The 13,734-nt window shown below is 36.8% G+C and overlaps 1 protein-coding gene across 1 annotated transcript; it reads left to right on the top strand.

The window, feature by feature from the left end:
• The first annotated feature begins 3,939 nt into the window (after nucleotides 1–3,939).
• On the top strand, nucleotides 3,940–13,486 carry LOC104359281 (cytochrome P450 2J2). The gene is given in 9 exon segments (XM_009965012.3): nucleotides 3,940–4,190; nucleotides 4,938–5,100; nucleotides 5,639–5,788; nucleotides 7,313–7,473; nucleotides 9,196–9,369; nucleotides 9,597–9,738; nucleotides 10,389–10,576; nucleotides 11,435–11,576; nucleotides 13,218–13,486. Coding segments are annotated over 9 exon segments (1,560 nt in total). The 5' UTR covers nucleotides 3,940–4,019.
• The last annotated feature ends 248 nt before the right edge of the window (nucleotides 13,487–13,734 follow it).

The raw sequence follows: 13,734 nt of genomic DNA, 5'->3' as shown, positions 1-13,734 counted from the left end.
TAACATGAAGCGCAAAACTTGTGTTTAAAAGAAAAAAAAAAAAAAAAGTCCTGCACACCATACTGGATTTTTCCTTTCACTTATGTCTAGATGAGCTCGCTCTATCAAAAGGAATACATACAATTACTTACCTCCCTGAATGGCCTCCAACAATGCAGACCTGTGTCAGCTGCTATTTAGCTGCGGAGCACTGCCACACTGTTGAAAATGGATTATACCTTTTCCAATCCTGGGCAATCAGAAACTCCTCGGTGTTTCAGCCTGGGTCACTTCCTGAATAAGTATGTGACTACAATGAGCATTACTACCTTCTTTCCAGTCTCAAAGGCACAAACAGCTCAACATTTCTCAGCTGGCACTGCAGAACTCAGGGTTACTGTTTTCCTTTCAGGAAGCAACAGAACTCTAATACCTTTTTCAGAAAGCCTTACCTCAAACTTTCTGCTCTGTCCATGACTTCTGATGTTCCAAGAGCAACATCTAGGCTATTAGGTAGTGCTGCAAAAAACTGTCAAAAAGAATGCTGAAGCTGAAAATACTCAAACATTAGGAAATACCAGAAATAAGACTGTCTGCACATTAATCACTCCTGACACTTCAGTGAGAAGAGGGTAACTGACCTGACGTACTATGGTTTGATCTATTAAATCCTTGTCTCTCTTCAATTCCTCTGCAGTTGACTGCAGCACTGCCAAGATTATGCAGCTCTTCACAAAACAGCAAGACTGGAAGGACACTAGACTTTTTTAGCACCATTAGGATAATACAGTCCCACAGCACCTGCATAAGGTCTGCATTGCTTTCACCTCAGTGAAAGTGCATTACAAAAAAACAAAACAAAATCAATGGAAAAACAAAATACAAGGAACCTTAACAACAGTCACTTTCCTTCCTAGTAGACAGGGTCTAGTTTTCATTAATCCTGCTCTCACTGCATGTCAGTGATGCACCCTGTCTCAGCCTGCTACACTCTCAGAAATGTGACTGAAATAGAATAAATTAACTACAATCCTATGTTGAAAAAACCTTGGTAAATCTTTCTAAGATTACATATACCATCTGGTTTTACACTGGGATGACTAGGTACCTTATTACTAGCAGGAAGTGTTAAAGTGATGGAAGTTACAATTCATTTTAATGCAGAAGTAACAGTATTTAAATTAACTCAGTTAATGTGCATGAATTGTGAATTAAGGACCAAAATACAAATAAAGTAATGGTGAGATTAAGTAGGTATAGGCAGGTGTTTACAGAGAAGCTTTTTTTTGCAAGCAGGTTGTTTTGGGGAAAATCAGTTTTCCTTGTTCCAGTATCTTCATTATATGTGTGCAGCACCTCTCCATGCAAGCCTTGCTCATTCTTATCTGACAAATACGATTGCAAGAACTCACCAGTAGAGATGACAGAGTTGTTTAGTCAGGTCAGAAAACCTACTTTTCTAATGAAGGTTTCAGATCACAGCAGTCGGAAGCAAACGCAGAAGACAGGGAAAGAACAGAACATAAATAGTCGTAGCTGCCATCTACATCTTGTCTTTCATTACTCAATCTTAGAGCTCTTTTGAATCAAAAGTGAATGTCAGGGTTGATTATGCCCAGGGCAAGTTCCTGGGAACCACGAATAGATCTAAGAACAGAATTTTAAGTTCCCAAGTCCCATTCCAGTACTTTGTCTATGCAACCTAAGCAGTTCATCAATCTTCAGGTCCCAACAACACAGATGACAATAGGAGGCAAAAACCTACCTTGTTTACTTATAATGCATGTAAGCAAAGTTCTCTTTTCCTGACCTGAACAGAAACACAGAACAGGAACTTCTTTTGCTCACATTTCCCAGTCCTGTGTTCCCTCTAGCTCTGTGCTCTAAGCAGTACTCAGCGTTTCCCTGGACATACTGTGTCTGTGTAATTCTCTTCCCACAGAGAAATTCTGACACCACTGACCAATAACAGCTCCTGTCTTGAAAGACCAGGGGGTGCAATGGAAGAAGAAACAGCTATGTTAAGAAATCCAAATTAGTGTCTCCACTGAAAAAAAAAAAAAAAAAAAAAAAAAAAAAAAGCAAACAAAACCCTGCTTAGCAATTGTCTGCTCTGTTTAGCTTGACATCAGGCCAGGCAGCAAGCACACACTACCATGCCAAGCAATACATGCACAGGATGGAACCAGTCTGTGTTTTCTGATACACACTGAGCCTGTCTGCAACAGAAAAAAAAAAAAAAAACAACTCTGGTATTTATGGCATAGCAGATGACACACACCCCAGGCAGAGGTGTACCAGGAACCCTTTCCACCCAGCACACCACATTGATCGTTTGTTTGCTTCACACCTTTCTGAAGATGCTACTCTTTCCCTGTCCTCTGCATTTGCTTCCCACTCCTACGGTCTGAAACCTTCATTACAGAAGCAGATTTCCTCATCTGTTTAAAACAACCAAACTTAACATCTGTCATCTTGACTGGTGAGCTCTTCCAATAGCATTTGTGTCAAAGAACAGCAAGCAAGATTTATGTGAAGAGCTACTGCTCGCATATAACAAAAATTGTAAAATAAGAAATATTGAATTCTTCTAAAACAGCTTCCTTGCTTTTCCCTTCCTTGTAAACTTCAGCCTATGCTTTTCTTAAATATCTTTGCCTCACCACGCTTCAGCCTGCCCACAGCTCTCACCTAGCAGTAACAGAAAACACACTGCCCACAGCATCAAAAGGTCAGGCTCAGACTAAGTCTCCTGTTGGGCTCAGCCTTACTCAGCAGGACCCAGATTTACGCCGCAGACAACAGGAGAAGGATAGGGTCACTGTGAAAGTAGTAAAACCGCTCACGCTGGATATACTGCAATGCTGCAGTGCAAAGAATGCAGCAAAGAGAGGGGACCCTGCTAGTAATGGAGTAGCCCTATATGTTTGAGAAGGCTTTATTTCAAAATGACTAATGATGGTAATGAGAACACAGATTTATGACTGAACAATTTAATCCAAACGGAGTACAATTAAATAGGTAATTTCAAGGCTCAACTCATCTTAATTCTGGTAATTTTGAAGTGTATAAAACATACCGTCAGTGGCACGTGTACATCAACAGCTTTCAGTGGTCTTTTGCTGTTGCAAAACTTGCAGACTTGGCAAAGGATTCTGTGCACAAAGAGTGAGAAGCAGAATACTGCTTGCTTCCTTTTAACCAGATGGGACTGGATGGATGAAAAAACATATGAGGAAATGAAGGTCTGATGCACACAAGCAGCAAGTCAAGTTAGTTAGAGAACTAACTTATAACAAATAAATAAATTATTAAAACCACCATACAGTCCCCTGGACAGAACATTAATCTCTCAATTATGTTCTGCATAACATCATAACTTAACATAGCAATTGATACAAGGGAATGTAGATATTCTCCCAATACTTTAAAAAAAAAAAAAAAAAGTAATTTAAGACATTAATTTAGCCTTATGCTGCATGAATTCAATTCTTTTTCATCTCAGAGACCATATCCTAACAGACAGCCATTGTGTAGATGTTTCTTCTTGTATAAAAGAAACCACATAATAATTGTAGTATTTCAGAAAGGTAGTAAGTATTGCATGTTGGAATTTTAATGTTTAACTAGAGGAAACTGAATGAGGTATTACCATTATGCAAGATGCTTGATATCCTTGGATAACTATTCAGTAATTAGCATTTAGACCCAGTATCAATACTAAGAAGCAAACAAAATTCTAAGTGAAAAAAGAGACAGATCACAATTACAGATGATAAAAGAGAGTAGGTGTGGCTTGACTAACTCCAAGGGATCACATACTCAGTTTTCTAAGGACTTCAGCTTGGGAAAACTGTAGATTGTCAGAGAGAAAGAGAGAGATGGCTGAAGCAGACATATATTCTTTAGAAAGATTTTTACTTCAGTAGAAGCAAACTCATCTACAGAACTCCAAATTTTCAGAGGAAGTCATATGCCAAGAAATAAAATTCCAAAAACAAAAAACATCCAAACCTGTGAGAAGCTAAAAATTTGATAAGATGTTGGGGATTGCTGAGTTTTTTATAGCTCTGGTAGTATGTCTGCTGATTTTGCAGTTCCTAAAGCTGCAGTGGATGCGTACCCAGCTTCCTCCAGGACCAATTCCCCTTCCCATCATTGGAAATCTGTGGCTGCTGGACTTCAAACTTCGTCGAGAAACTCTCACTAAGGTATTTATTTCTCTCTATGGTTGAAAATCAGTCTGAATCTATTTTAACTTAAATTTTACATTGCATAGGAACAGTTTAAACTTGGAATGATTTTTTTTTTAAGCCTCAAGCTTAATTATCAGCCAATTTCAAAGAATCCAAGGACCCTGCATTATTAAAAATATTTCTGAGTAATAAACACCATAATTGCTTTACTCCTTGTTATTTTCTTTCTCTTTTGGATACAGTAACATCCATGTATAACATTAACACCAGCACTGTCAATAGCACAATATTCCACTGACAGCTTCATTCTCTGTGTCAATATCTAGCCCTGTAAACCACCTCTAGTAGAAACTCCTTTGCCTGACACCAATGTCACTGTAGTATGTCCAAGCCACAAGTGCTCTGATCTCCATTAAAAGACCAAACATATACTCTAAACTGACTCTTTTTTTTCTTACTCATAGAGCAAAAATATTTATTGTCTGCAGTAAAGATTATTACTAAAACAAAGCAGGAAAATTTGATAGCTGTTATGTTCACAGCATGATTCCTTTATAAACCAATTAAAACTATTAAAAAAAAAAACTTCCACAAAGTACAATTATCTTTTGTTCCCAAAGCACATTAGAACAGAAGGCTAAATTTTTCTGAAACCTGTAATTCAATCTGATGTTGGCAAATGAGTTTAGTCACAACTTAAAATTCGTATTTAAGTGCATTCCCTAGTTTGCATTTATTAATTTAGCGTTATTAACTCTTCAGTTAACCAACATCTATGGAAATATCTACACACTGTGGATGGGACAGACACCTATGATTGTACTAAATGGATACAAAGCAGTAAAAGATGGCATCATTTCCCATTCGGAGGAAGTTTCCGGCAGACCTCTCACCCCGTTCTACAGGGATATGATGGGCGAGAAAGGTACATGGTGTTACAGAATACTGAAATATGAGCAAGATATAAATATAATAGACACTTTCCTATACATACACACATACATGAATTACTGCTGTACAAGTATAGCGGGCATACATCGCAGAAAGGTTCCATGCAGAGCTAGCATATTAAGAAAAGGAAAAAACCAAAAATTTCTCCTCCTATAAACCATACTGCTGACTTTTTTTTACTTCCCAATAGTTTCAAGGGAATATTTGCCTAGAGGAGTTGCCCTTCGGTTGTATCACTTCTAAAACAGACAACTCTTCATGCAGAAGACATCTTAGACAAAGCTGCTCTGTCCTTACCAAAACCCGCTATAACTCAGTTTCCAGGGCCACATTCATAAGCAGCTATATAGCTGGGAGTCATAAAAACCGAAGTTGGAGACCAAAAGTCAATATCTGAAAACATATCACCATCTTTGTTAGTGAAATACAACCTAATCTAAATCAAATTTTGCCTCCTGCAGTGAAAGAATTTCCCTTCCCAGCAAAGAAATACATGTTTCTGTGTTCTTCAGGTATTTTTCTGACAAGTGGGCACACCTGGAAGCAACAGAGACGCTTTGGCATGACAGTTATAAGAAGCCTGGCACTTGGTAAGAACAATTTGGAGCATCAAATTCAAGCAGAGGCCTGTTACCTTGTGGACATCTTTGCAAGCACAAAAGGTAGGTTCACTACAATAACACTTAGAGCTTTTTCTGAAATATAGGAGATTAGGGGAGTAGAAGTTTCACAATACATTTTTATAAGCAATATAGATACTTTTCGTATTAGTGGAACTTTTACTGGCTTCTTAATTGCATTCTTCACAAAAAATGTTTTGTCTGCACAGCGGGCAATATAAAATTGCTTTTTGAAATAAGGATAGCAAAAAAACATTTATTATCAACACAGTCTTGGGGACAGCTGGTAACAATTCTTACATTCAAGGAGTATAGAAAAACTCTGTGTTCTCCATAAAATACACAATTTGTGACCTGCTGCAAGTCATTCTAGCACAGCAGACCTTTAGGATTTGGCAGAGAAAGAAGCCCAACACAAGGAACATATCATTCAGTTGTCCAACAAAACTTCTTTATAAGTTTTGGATGAAATAGTTACCAATAGAATTTTAGCAAGATGCCAAAATAAAGCAATTAAATATAAATATTCTGAACAGCCAAACCCCTCACCCACATTGTGTTCCACACTGATGTGAAAACACAAAGTTGCCTAAGGTCTCTCTCCAACTCTCCTTGCACTAGACAGACCAAAACAGCTCATCTCTCTTCTGAGAGCAACTTCTTCACAGATCTTTAAAATGCAAGAGCATTTAAACAAGCAAGAACAAACCATCAACTGAGTCCTTGTACAGCCCAAATCTTTACCTACCATGGGATCCTTCTTCAATTTTAAACTCAATAATTGTATTTACTCTTTCCAAGGAGGACTACAAATGTTGGATTTAAGTCAGAGATGTATAACCCACCATTTTCCATAGTGGTATAATTCAAAGGTTGTCTTTGCCATTGAAATGTGCACTTAATTTAATTTTTTTCTGAATTTGGCCTCTGTTCACCTTAACCCTTTTTAGGGGGAGCTGTTCTCCATCCTGTAAAATAAGTATTATAGGAGTTTTGCCTTTTCAGTCTGTGGAGAGAAAAAAAATGTTATCTATATATACATACTTGAATTGTTAAGCTGTACTTGAAAACCAAAAGGAGATAAGTCATTTCAACATGACTAAGAAATTGAAACTTTAAAATATTTTTTTTTCCCTGGTTTGGGGGATGGAGGAGTTTATTTAGGTTTTTAATTGACAAACAAAATATCTGCCTCCAGATTTGAAGGCATATGTTCTAATTAACTGTTGTGTTTTCACACAACCCAGATCAGAAGTCAGAGAGGGGAAAAGAGACCTAATGTTTGTCTTCTCAATACTGACAATCACTGTATTTTACAAGAGTGAAGTAGATTGAATATAAAGATTCCCTGCACTTACAATCCATCCAGTTAATTTGTATTAAATCAGAGTTTACTTGCGTGAAATTCATCTAGAATTAGTCTTATATTCCACACTCTGAACTACTATTACTTTCACTATTTTTTTAAAAAAAAAAAAACAAACAAACAAACAAAAAAGACTTTCCCTTCACTTTTCTCACTGTGGTCTATTCAGAAATATTCACTGGTACCTCCTATATTCACAGGCAAACCTTTTGACCCCCACACTTTCACTGTCCATGCTATCGCAAATATAATTTGTGCTGTTGTTTTTGGTCACCGCTTCTCCAGCAACGATGAATCTTTCAGCAAACTTATCAAAGCTGTTTATTTTGTGATCTACTTTCAAGCTACTATCTGGGGCAGGGTAAGATTCTAATTTTCTTGTCCTTATTCCCTAAAGTGCATTTGTGTTTCATAAGATAAAACAAACAAATTAGAAGTCAGTGACAATTATTTCCAAACATCACCATTACTCCGTGAGCCATTTTGCAGTAAGAAATACATACCTTGTGTATCTCATTACTGCCTTATATTCTTTGCTTATGTCTGTAAATGGTGTGTCCCAAAATTTAACTTAGATGATTACTATTTTCAAAATATATAATGTATTTCAAATAAGTAATCGTTTGCAGAGTACTGAGCACATAAGAATCTGAAATCTTAAAATGAAAGCAACTTTTAAAATTTAATTTTCATTCAGTCTTCAGAATATGGAAGTATATTAATAAGAACTAAGCCTTCAAAGTCCTATTCTTTTGAGAAGGTACCTGGTTTTTCATGTAGTTCATATCACCACCAAGATCTGAGTTATTCTAAGCTTCCTATAAGATACAGGTGACAACTTCATCACATGAAAAAGAATTTTTAATTTCTTGAAAGTCTAACTATTGCTTACATTGTGAAGATTTTGGCACTCTAGCATTTTATAACACTATCAGGTTCTCCAAAACTTTCACGTAGAGATGCCTTACAAAACTCACGAGTAAGAATCAAGGTTGAGAAAATCTCCTGCTTGTGGGCCAGACTGAGCTCTCAATTACTCTGATTCACCCATTTTCAGAAGACCCTGTTGCTTTATTAGGTGTGCGTTAAAAAAGTAAAATCTAATCATTCCCCTGCTCTCCTGTGACCTGATACCACTCATTACATGATGCTGACATTTTGGTCACCTGATGGGGAAAGAAGCCTGTACTGGCCAAGATTCCAAATCACAGGCCATAAAAAAGGCTCTGTCAGTAGTCCTAGAGACTGAAGTCCATTCACTAAACATACACAATACAAAGAAATGGGAAAAAATGTTTTTCCCTCAACAAATACAGATGCTGGAGGAAAGATTTTAAGATTCAGAGGTCATCATCTTCCACATCCCTCAGTCTTCAACTTCTCTGTTAAGGGTAGAAAGTATAGTTATTGAATATTGACCTTCAACACAATCATAACAATTTAGACTGCTACATATTACTAATAGCTCATTAACAAATCTCAGACAAGTCTTCCTGAACACCAGTTCACTTAGAGGGCAGTGTAAAGGTTTCATAAACCCTCTTAGAAATGTAGAATAATTTACAATGGAAGGGACCTCTGAATGTCAGCTAATCCAACTCCATGCTCAAAGCAGACCTAATTAAGTTGTTTAGGGACTTGTCTAGTCAAGTCTTCAAATCTCCAAGGATGGCGATTTCACACAGACTCCCTGGGAAACCCGGAAGCCTGTTCCCAGTACTTAATATCTCTCATGGTAAAAACAAAACAATTAAAAAAATAAAAATACCGCAACCAAACAACCCAGAACTAAAAAAAAAAAACAACCAACCAAACAACCAAACAACAAAAAAACAAACAAACAAAAAAATTAAAACAAACAATAAAACCCCCACAAACAAACAAACATCACCACAAAAAAAGTAAATCAATAACATTTTCTTACATCTAACCAGAATTTTCCATGTTCTGACTTGTGTCTACTGCTTCTCATCCTAAGTAGGAGCCCACGTGTTGCAGTGACTTCACATAATTATCAAGAAATCAGAACTGGGTTCTCAATTTAAAAGAGCTCACATTTCTTCCTTTTTGTTTAAAATCACAGATGTATGATGCTTTCCCATGGCTTATGCACCGCCTCCCAGGACCTCATCAGGAAGTGTTTGCATACAACGACTTCATGCACAATTTAGTTATGAATGAGGTCCAGACTCATGAGAGTCAGAACGCAGGTGATCCACAGGATCTCATTGACTTCTACTTAGCTCAAATAACAAAAGTAAGTATCTGTTTACCACACTATCCCCTCCTTGGCCTCAATGCCTACTACAAATATTTGCTGTTCAAGTAACTGCTGTGGAATTTTTATATGCATACTTAGCTCTGAAGATTTTTCTTTTGGTAGGCTGCTCACTTTGTTTTCATCAAACAATGACAATTTCTATGTGACCAATGAAATGTCTGAAATTATCCATTTCATAATCTTCCTGTGAATATACTCTACAGACCAAAGATGACCCTACTTCTACGTTTAATAAAGACAACATGGTTCAGACTGTAGTTGATCTTTTGCTGGGAGGGACAGAAACAACAAGTACCACCCTTCTCTGGGCACTGCTCTATATGGTACAATACCCAGAAATACAAGGTGAGCAAAAGCATTATCAGACAGAACTGCATTCAACATTACATCGTAATGAATGTCATTAAAGTGTAAGTAATAGCTCAATCACTTGCAATACATCAAAATAACCCTTAACATGAATATGAATGTGGTACATCAACAACTGACATTTAGAAAATGTAAGTTTAATAAATGAAACAAACATGCGCTTTCCCCAACAGTTCACTAAGAAGCAACACAAGCAGAAATTAGCAGTAGCCACTGTTTTATCTCACTAAAAGGGGATGGCAAAGACAGAATAACAAGCTAAAGACATTTCATATGCAACCTAGTCTCTTCCTAACCTTCAAAGTGGAAAAACTTAAAAAGATACCTGGTCTGATGTGTATTTATAAACCTAACAGAAATTACACCTGTAATTTCAACTTTCCATCCTTTTTTTGAAACATAGAACCGTAATACCCTCATCACCAAGTGGGATGCGTCTTAAATATCTCATGCTTTGGGGATATGCACTTTCTTGACCAACTGAAAGCAACACAGCAGTCAAACCACATGCCAACACATCTGATAGCAACGTCATTTCTTCTCTTCCCCAGTCCTGGACCATACTTGTACAGAAATCTCCTGGAAAAAAAAAGGGAAAAGGTTAAAATATTTTTATTTCTCTGCAGAAAAGGTTCAAAGAGAGATAAAAACTGTTCTGGAACCCTCCCATCTCATCAGCTATGAAGACCGTAAGAAACTGCCATATACAAATGCTGTGATTCATGAGGCTTTGCGGTTTAGCAATGTTACTTCTGTTGGAGTCCCTCGACAATGTGTGAGGAATACAACTTTGCTGGGTTTTCACATTAAAAAGGTACAGAGTATACCTCCATGTTTATTAAAGCTTTGAGCTATTAATATTTAGTATTCATATAACATTAGCTTCTAAAATCCTTAACATTACATAGAGAGCATGTGGTAGCATGTCACAGGCATGAAACAAAGCCAAGTACTCTGAACCAGGGCTAAGTCTGCATTAGCAGATGCAAAAGGAAACTTGGGAAAAGGCTAACACAAGCAGCAAACAAACATAAGGCAAACCGAAGCCTTTCTTCCCACTACTCAAATATGGGTGATGTGTGGGAATCAAAGCAGAACGTGTGTTTTAAGGAATGATGAAGAAATTAGGTTTAATAAGTATCAAGCCAGCTAAATTTCACACATAAGGGAGCAGCCTGGGGCAAACTATAGTTATCCCTGACAAAATAAACACACACACACACACCCCTCCCACACACTTATGATGATGTCAGCTCAGTACAGTGAGAGATCCAACAGTCACATTGGCATGATATAGATGTCCCAACTGTGTTAAGTATAAAATCAATGTGATGGAATTGAAAGATCCAGTGAAGAGTACAAAAAACAAAAAGGTGTTAGTGATTAATCTAGCAAATATATAAAATAATCCAAGCTCCACACCAGCTTAGACATGAAGACATTTCAGTAGTCCTGACAGAAGATAACTTAGACAAACACGTAATATGTTACGACATACAGAAGATACAGGGGTTTGTTATGCCTGGATGTGCGTTGGAAAAGACCAAGTTGAATCCAAACACTGGCCTGCAGGCATATTATCTATTAGAGAGAAGGAAAGTCCAAAAAAAAAAAAAAAAAAAAAAAAAAATCAATCATACGTGGAAAATATAATTTCTGCTTCTTCTTGCAGGGCACACTCGTATTGCCAAATCTGCACTCTGTTGTGTATGACTCTGAGCACTGGGCTACCCCTTGGAAGTTCAACCCAAATCATTTCCTTGATTTGGATGGCAACTTTGTGAACAAAGAGGCATTCTTACCTTTCTCAGCAGGTAACACCCTGATGCTTGAATACTCTTCTTCACTGGGTCTTGCAGCAAGAATAAAACCATCATTTCTATATTCTAAAATTTTAGAAAGATGCTTTTTTAAAAACATATTTGACACAAAGATTTGGAGTCAGGTGTTCTACTCTAAAAGCCACAAATACTGTCTTGCATTGTATATTTTTTGTACATTGAAGCAAAAGATGAGTATGGCTAAGAAACATAAAGCTCTCTCCTTGGTATATGTATAGTTCCTACTATAAAGGTATCTGAGCTCCTTAGTTCCTAATGTATTAAATCCTGATAACATCCTCAAATCAGAAAACCCATTTATTCTCACCTTACAAAGAGGGAACTCAGAGACAAAAATAATTTGATTTGTCAAAATATACAGAGAAAATCTGTGATAAAGCAGGAAACCAAACCTCAGTCTCCCAAATCCTACAGTAATAGTCTAACACCAGATTCTATTGCATCACCAGAAAACTAGCAAAATTTAGTCTTTTCAGTAAAATATTATTAGGCAGCCAAAAAAGATTCTAATTTTTCAAAACCATATTATGATGTATAACTTACCTAGTTTATAATGCAAAATTCAGCAATACAAAGACATGGAAAAGTAAAAAAAGAATGAAAACACTGAGAAACAGCTGAGGGGTTTTATGCTACTGTGTCAGATTATACTATTATACATTTACTGTAGATTAAAAAAGCAAATAGCATACTAAGTAATGTACAAAGCAGTCAGATTAAGCATAGTAAATCCAGATTTTAAAACCGTTTGCCCAAATTACGTATAAATCCTAAAACTGTATTTGCAAGACAGGTACTTAATATCTTACTTCATTTACTCATCAAATGCCCACCAGACTACATGAATCGAGACAACTAATTTAGGATACCATTTCAATCCAGCACAGGAAATTTTCTTTCTTAACGTGGTTGTTTTTCTGTTTACATAATCTGAGTATTTATATACCCTGAATAGATTTTTTTTTTTTTTTTTAACTCTGGAATATATAGATAGATACCCTGAAATATACTGTGAAAACAATATGCCAAAATGAGTCACTGAGTCTATACATCACTGCACATACCTACGTTTCATTCCTTTAGTTTGGATATCTGTTCCTGGACAGTGTTAGAGAAAAGATACTGGGCTACAAGGACCCAATATAGCTGCCTTAATTTCTGTTGAAGACAGCCTGATTAAATCCTTCTGCTTAGCTTTAGAATTGCATCTTGCAATACTCCAGTCCTCCCTCATCAACAACCAAAGATAAGACTCTGAAGTACATGAAGCCTTTTAAAGTCTCATTTAACTGAGAAGCAATTAATGGTTCTCGCAGAACACAAAGCAAAAATGGAAAGGGAAAACCTCATACATGCTTTAGGGGGAAGAAATAAAAACAAACCCCCCAAAACCAAACAAAAAACCCCACCCAAACAGCTGACAGAGATGTATAGTTTCTGTTAAATACATGTTTCACCCCCCACCTCCAAAGGCATCTTCTATCCTTACAGAAGGAATAGGAAATAATTATCTTGCATTAAGAGAATTTATGGAACTCAGTAGAATTTTGTTTGAAGTTCCTTTTCAGAACTTAGCTTTATACAACTAACTTCTTTTTCCCCTTCCTTGTACAGGGCACCGTGTATGTTTGGGGGAACAGATGGCACGAGTTGAACTGTTCATCTTCTTTACCAACCTGCTTCGGGCATTCAGATTCCAGCTCCCTGAGGGAGTAAAGGAAATCAATTTGGAATACATTTTGGGTGCAATACTGCAGCCACATCCATATAAACTCTGTGCTATTCCACACTAGTCTGCAACATACTACAGTGCAGAGGGACTTCAACCAGTCAATAATTGCAGATACTTTAAAAATACATATTACCATCTCAATTGTATTTAGATGTAGATAGCTCAGTATAGCAAATTAATATAGAGCATTTTTATTTAGGAGGCCTGACCTCATATAGTTGAGCTTCCTGAAAATAAAATAGGTGTACTTGCAGAATCTCATATAATCGTATCTTAGACATACACAAGTACACAATAATATGTTAGCAAAAAAAAAAAAAAAAAAAAAGTATTTTCACATTCACTGTAGCAACGAATTAGATGCAAGGCTTTAGAGAAGTGATATGTACCTAGCAAGAG

The sequence above is a fragment of the Tyto alba genome, unplaced genomic scaffold (assembly GCF_018691265.1).
Source record: "Tyto alba isolate M040663 unplaced genomic scaffold, T.alba_DEE_v4.0 Super-Scaffold_10, whole genome shotgun sequence".
Lineage (NCBI taxonomy): Eukaryota > Metazoa > Chordata > Aves > Strigiformes > Tytonidae > Tyto > Tyto alba.
Note: the sequence above shows the minus strand (reverse complement) of the source record. Positions and strands in the feature narration are given on the sequence as shown.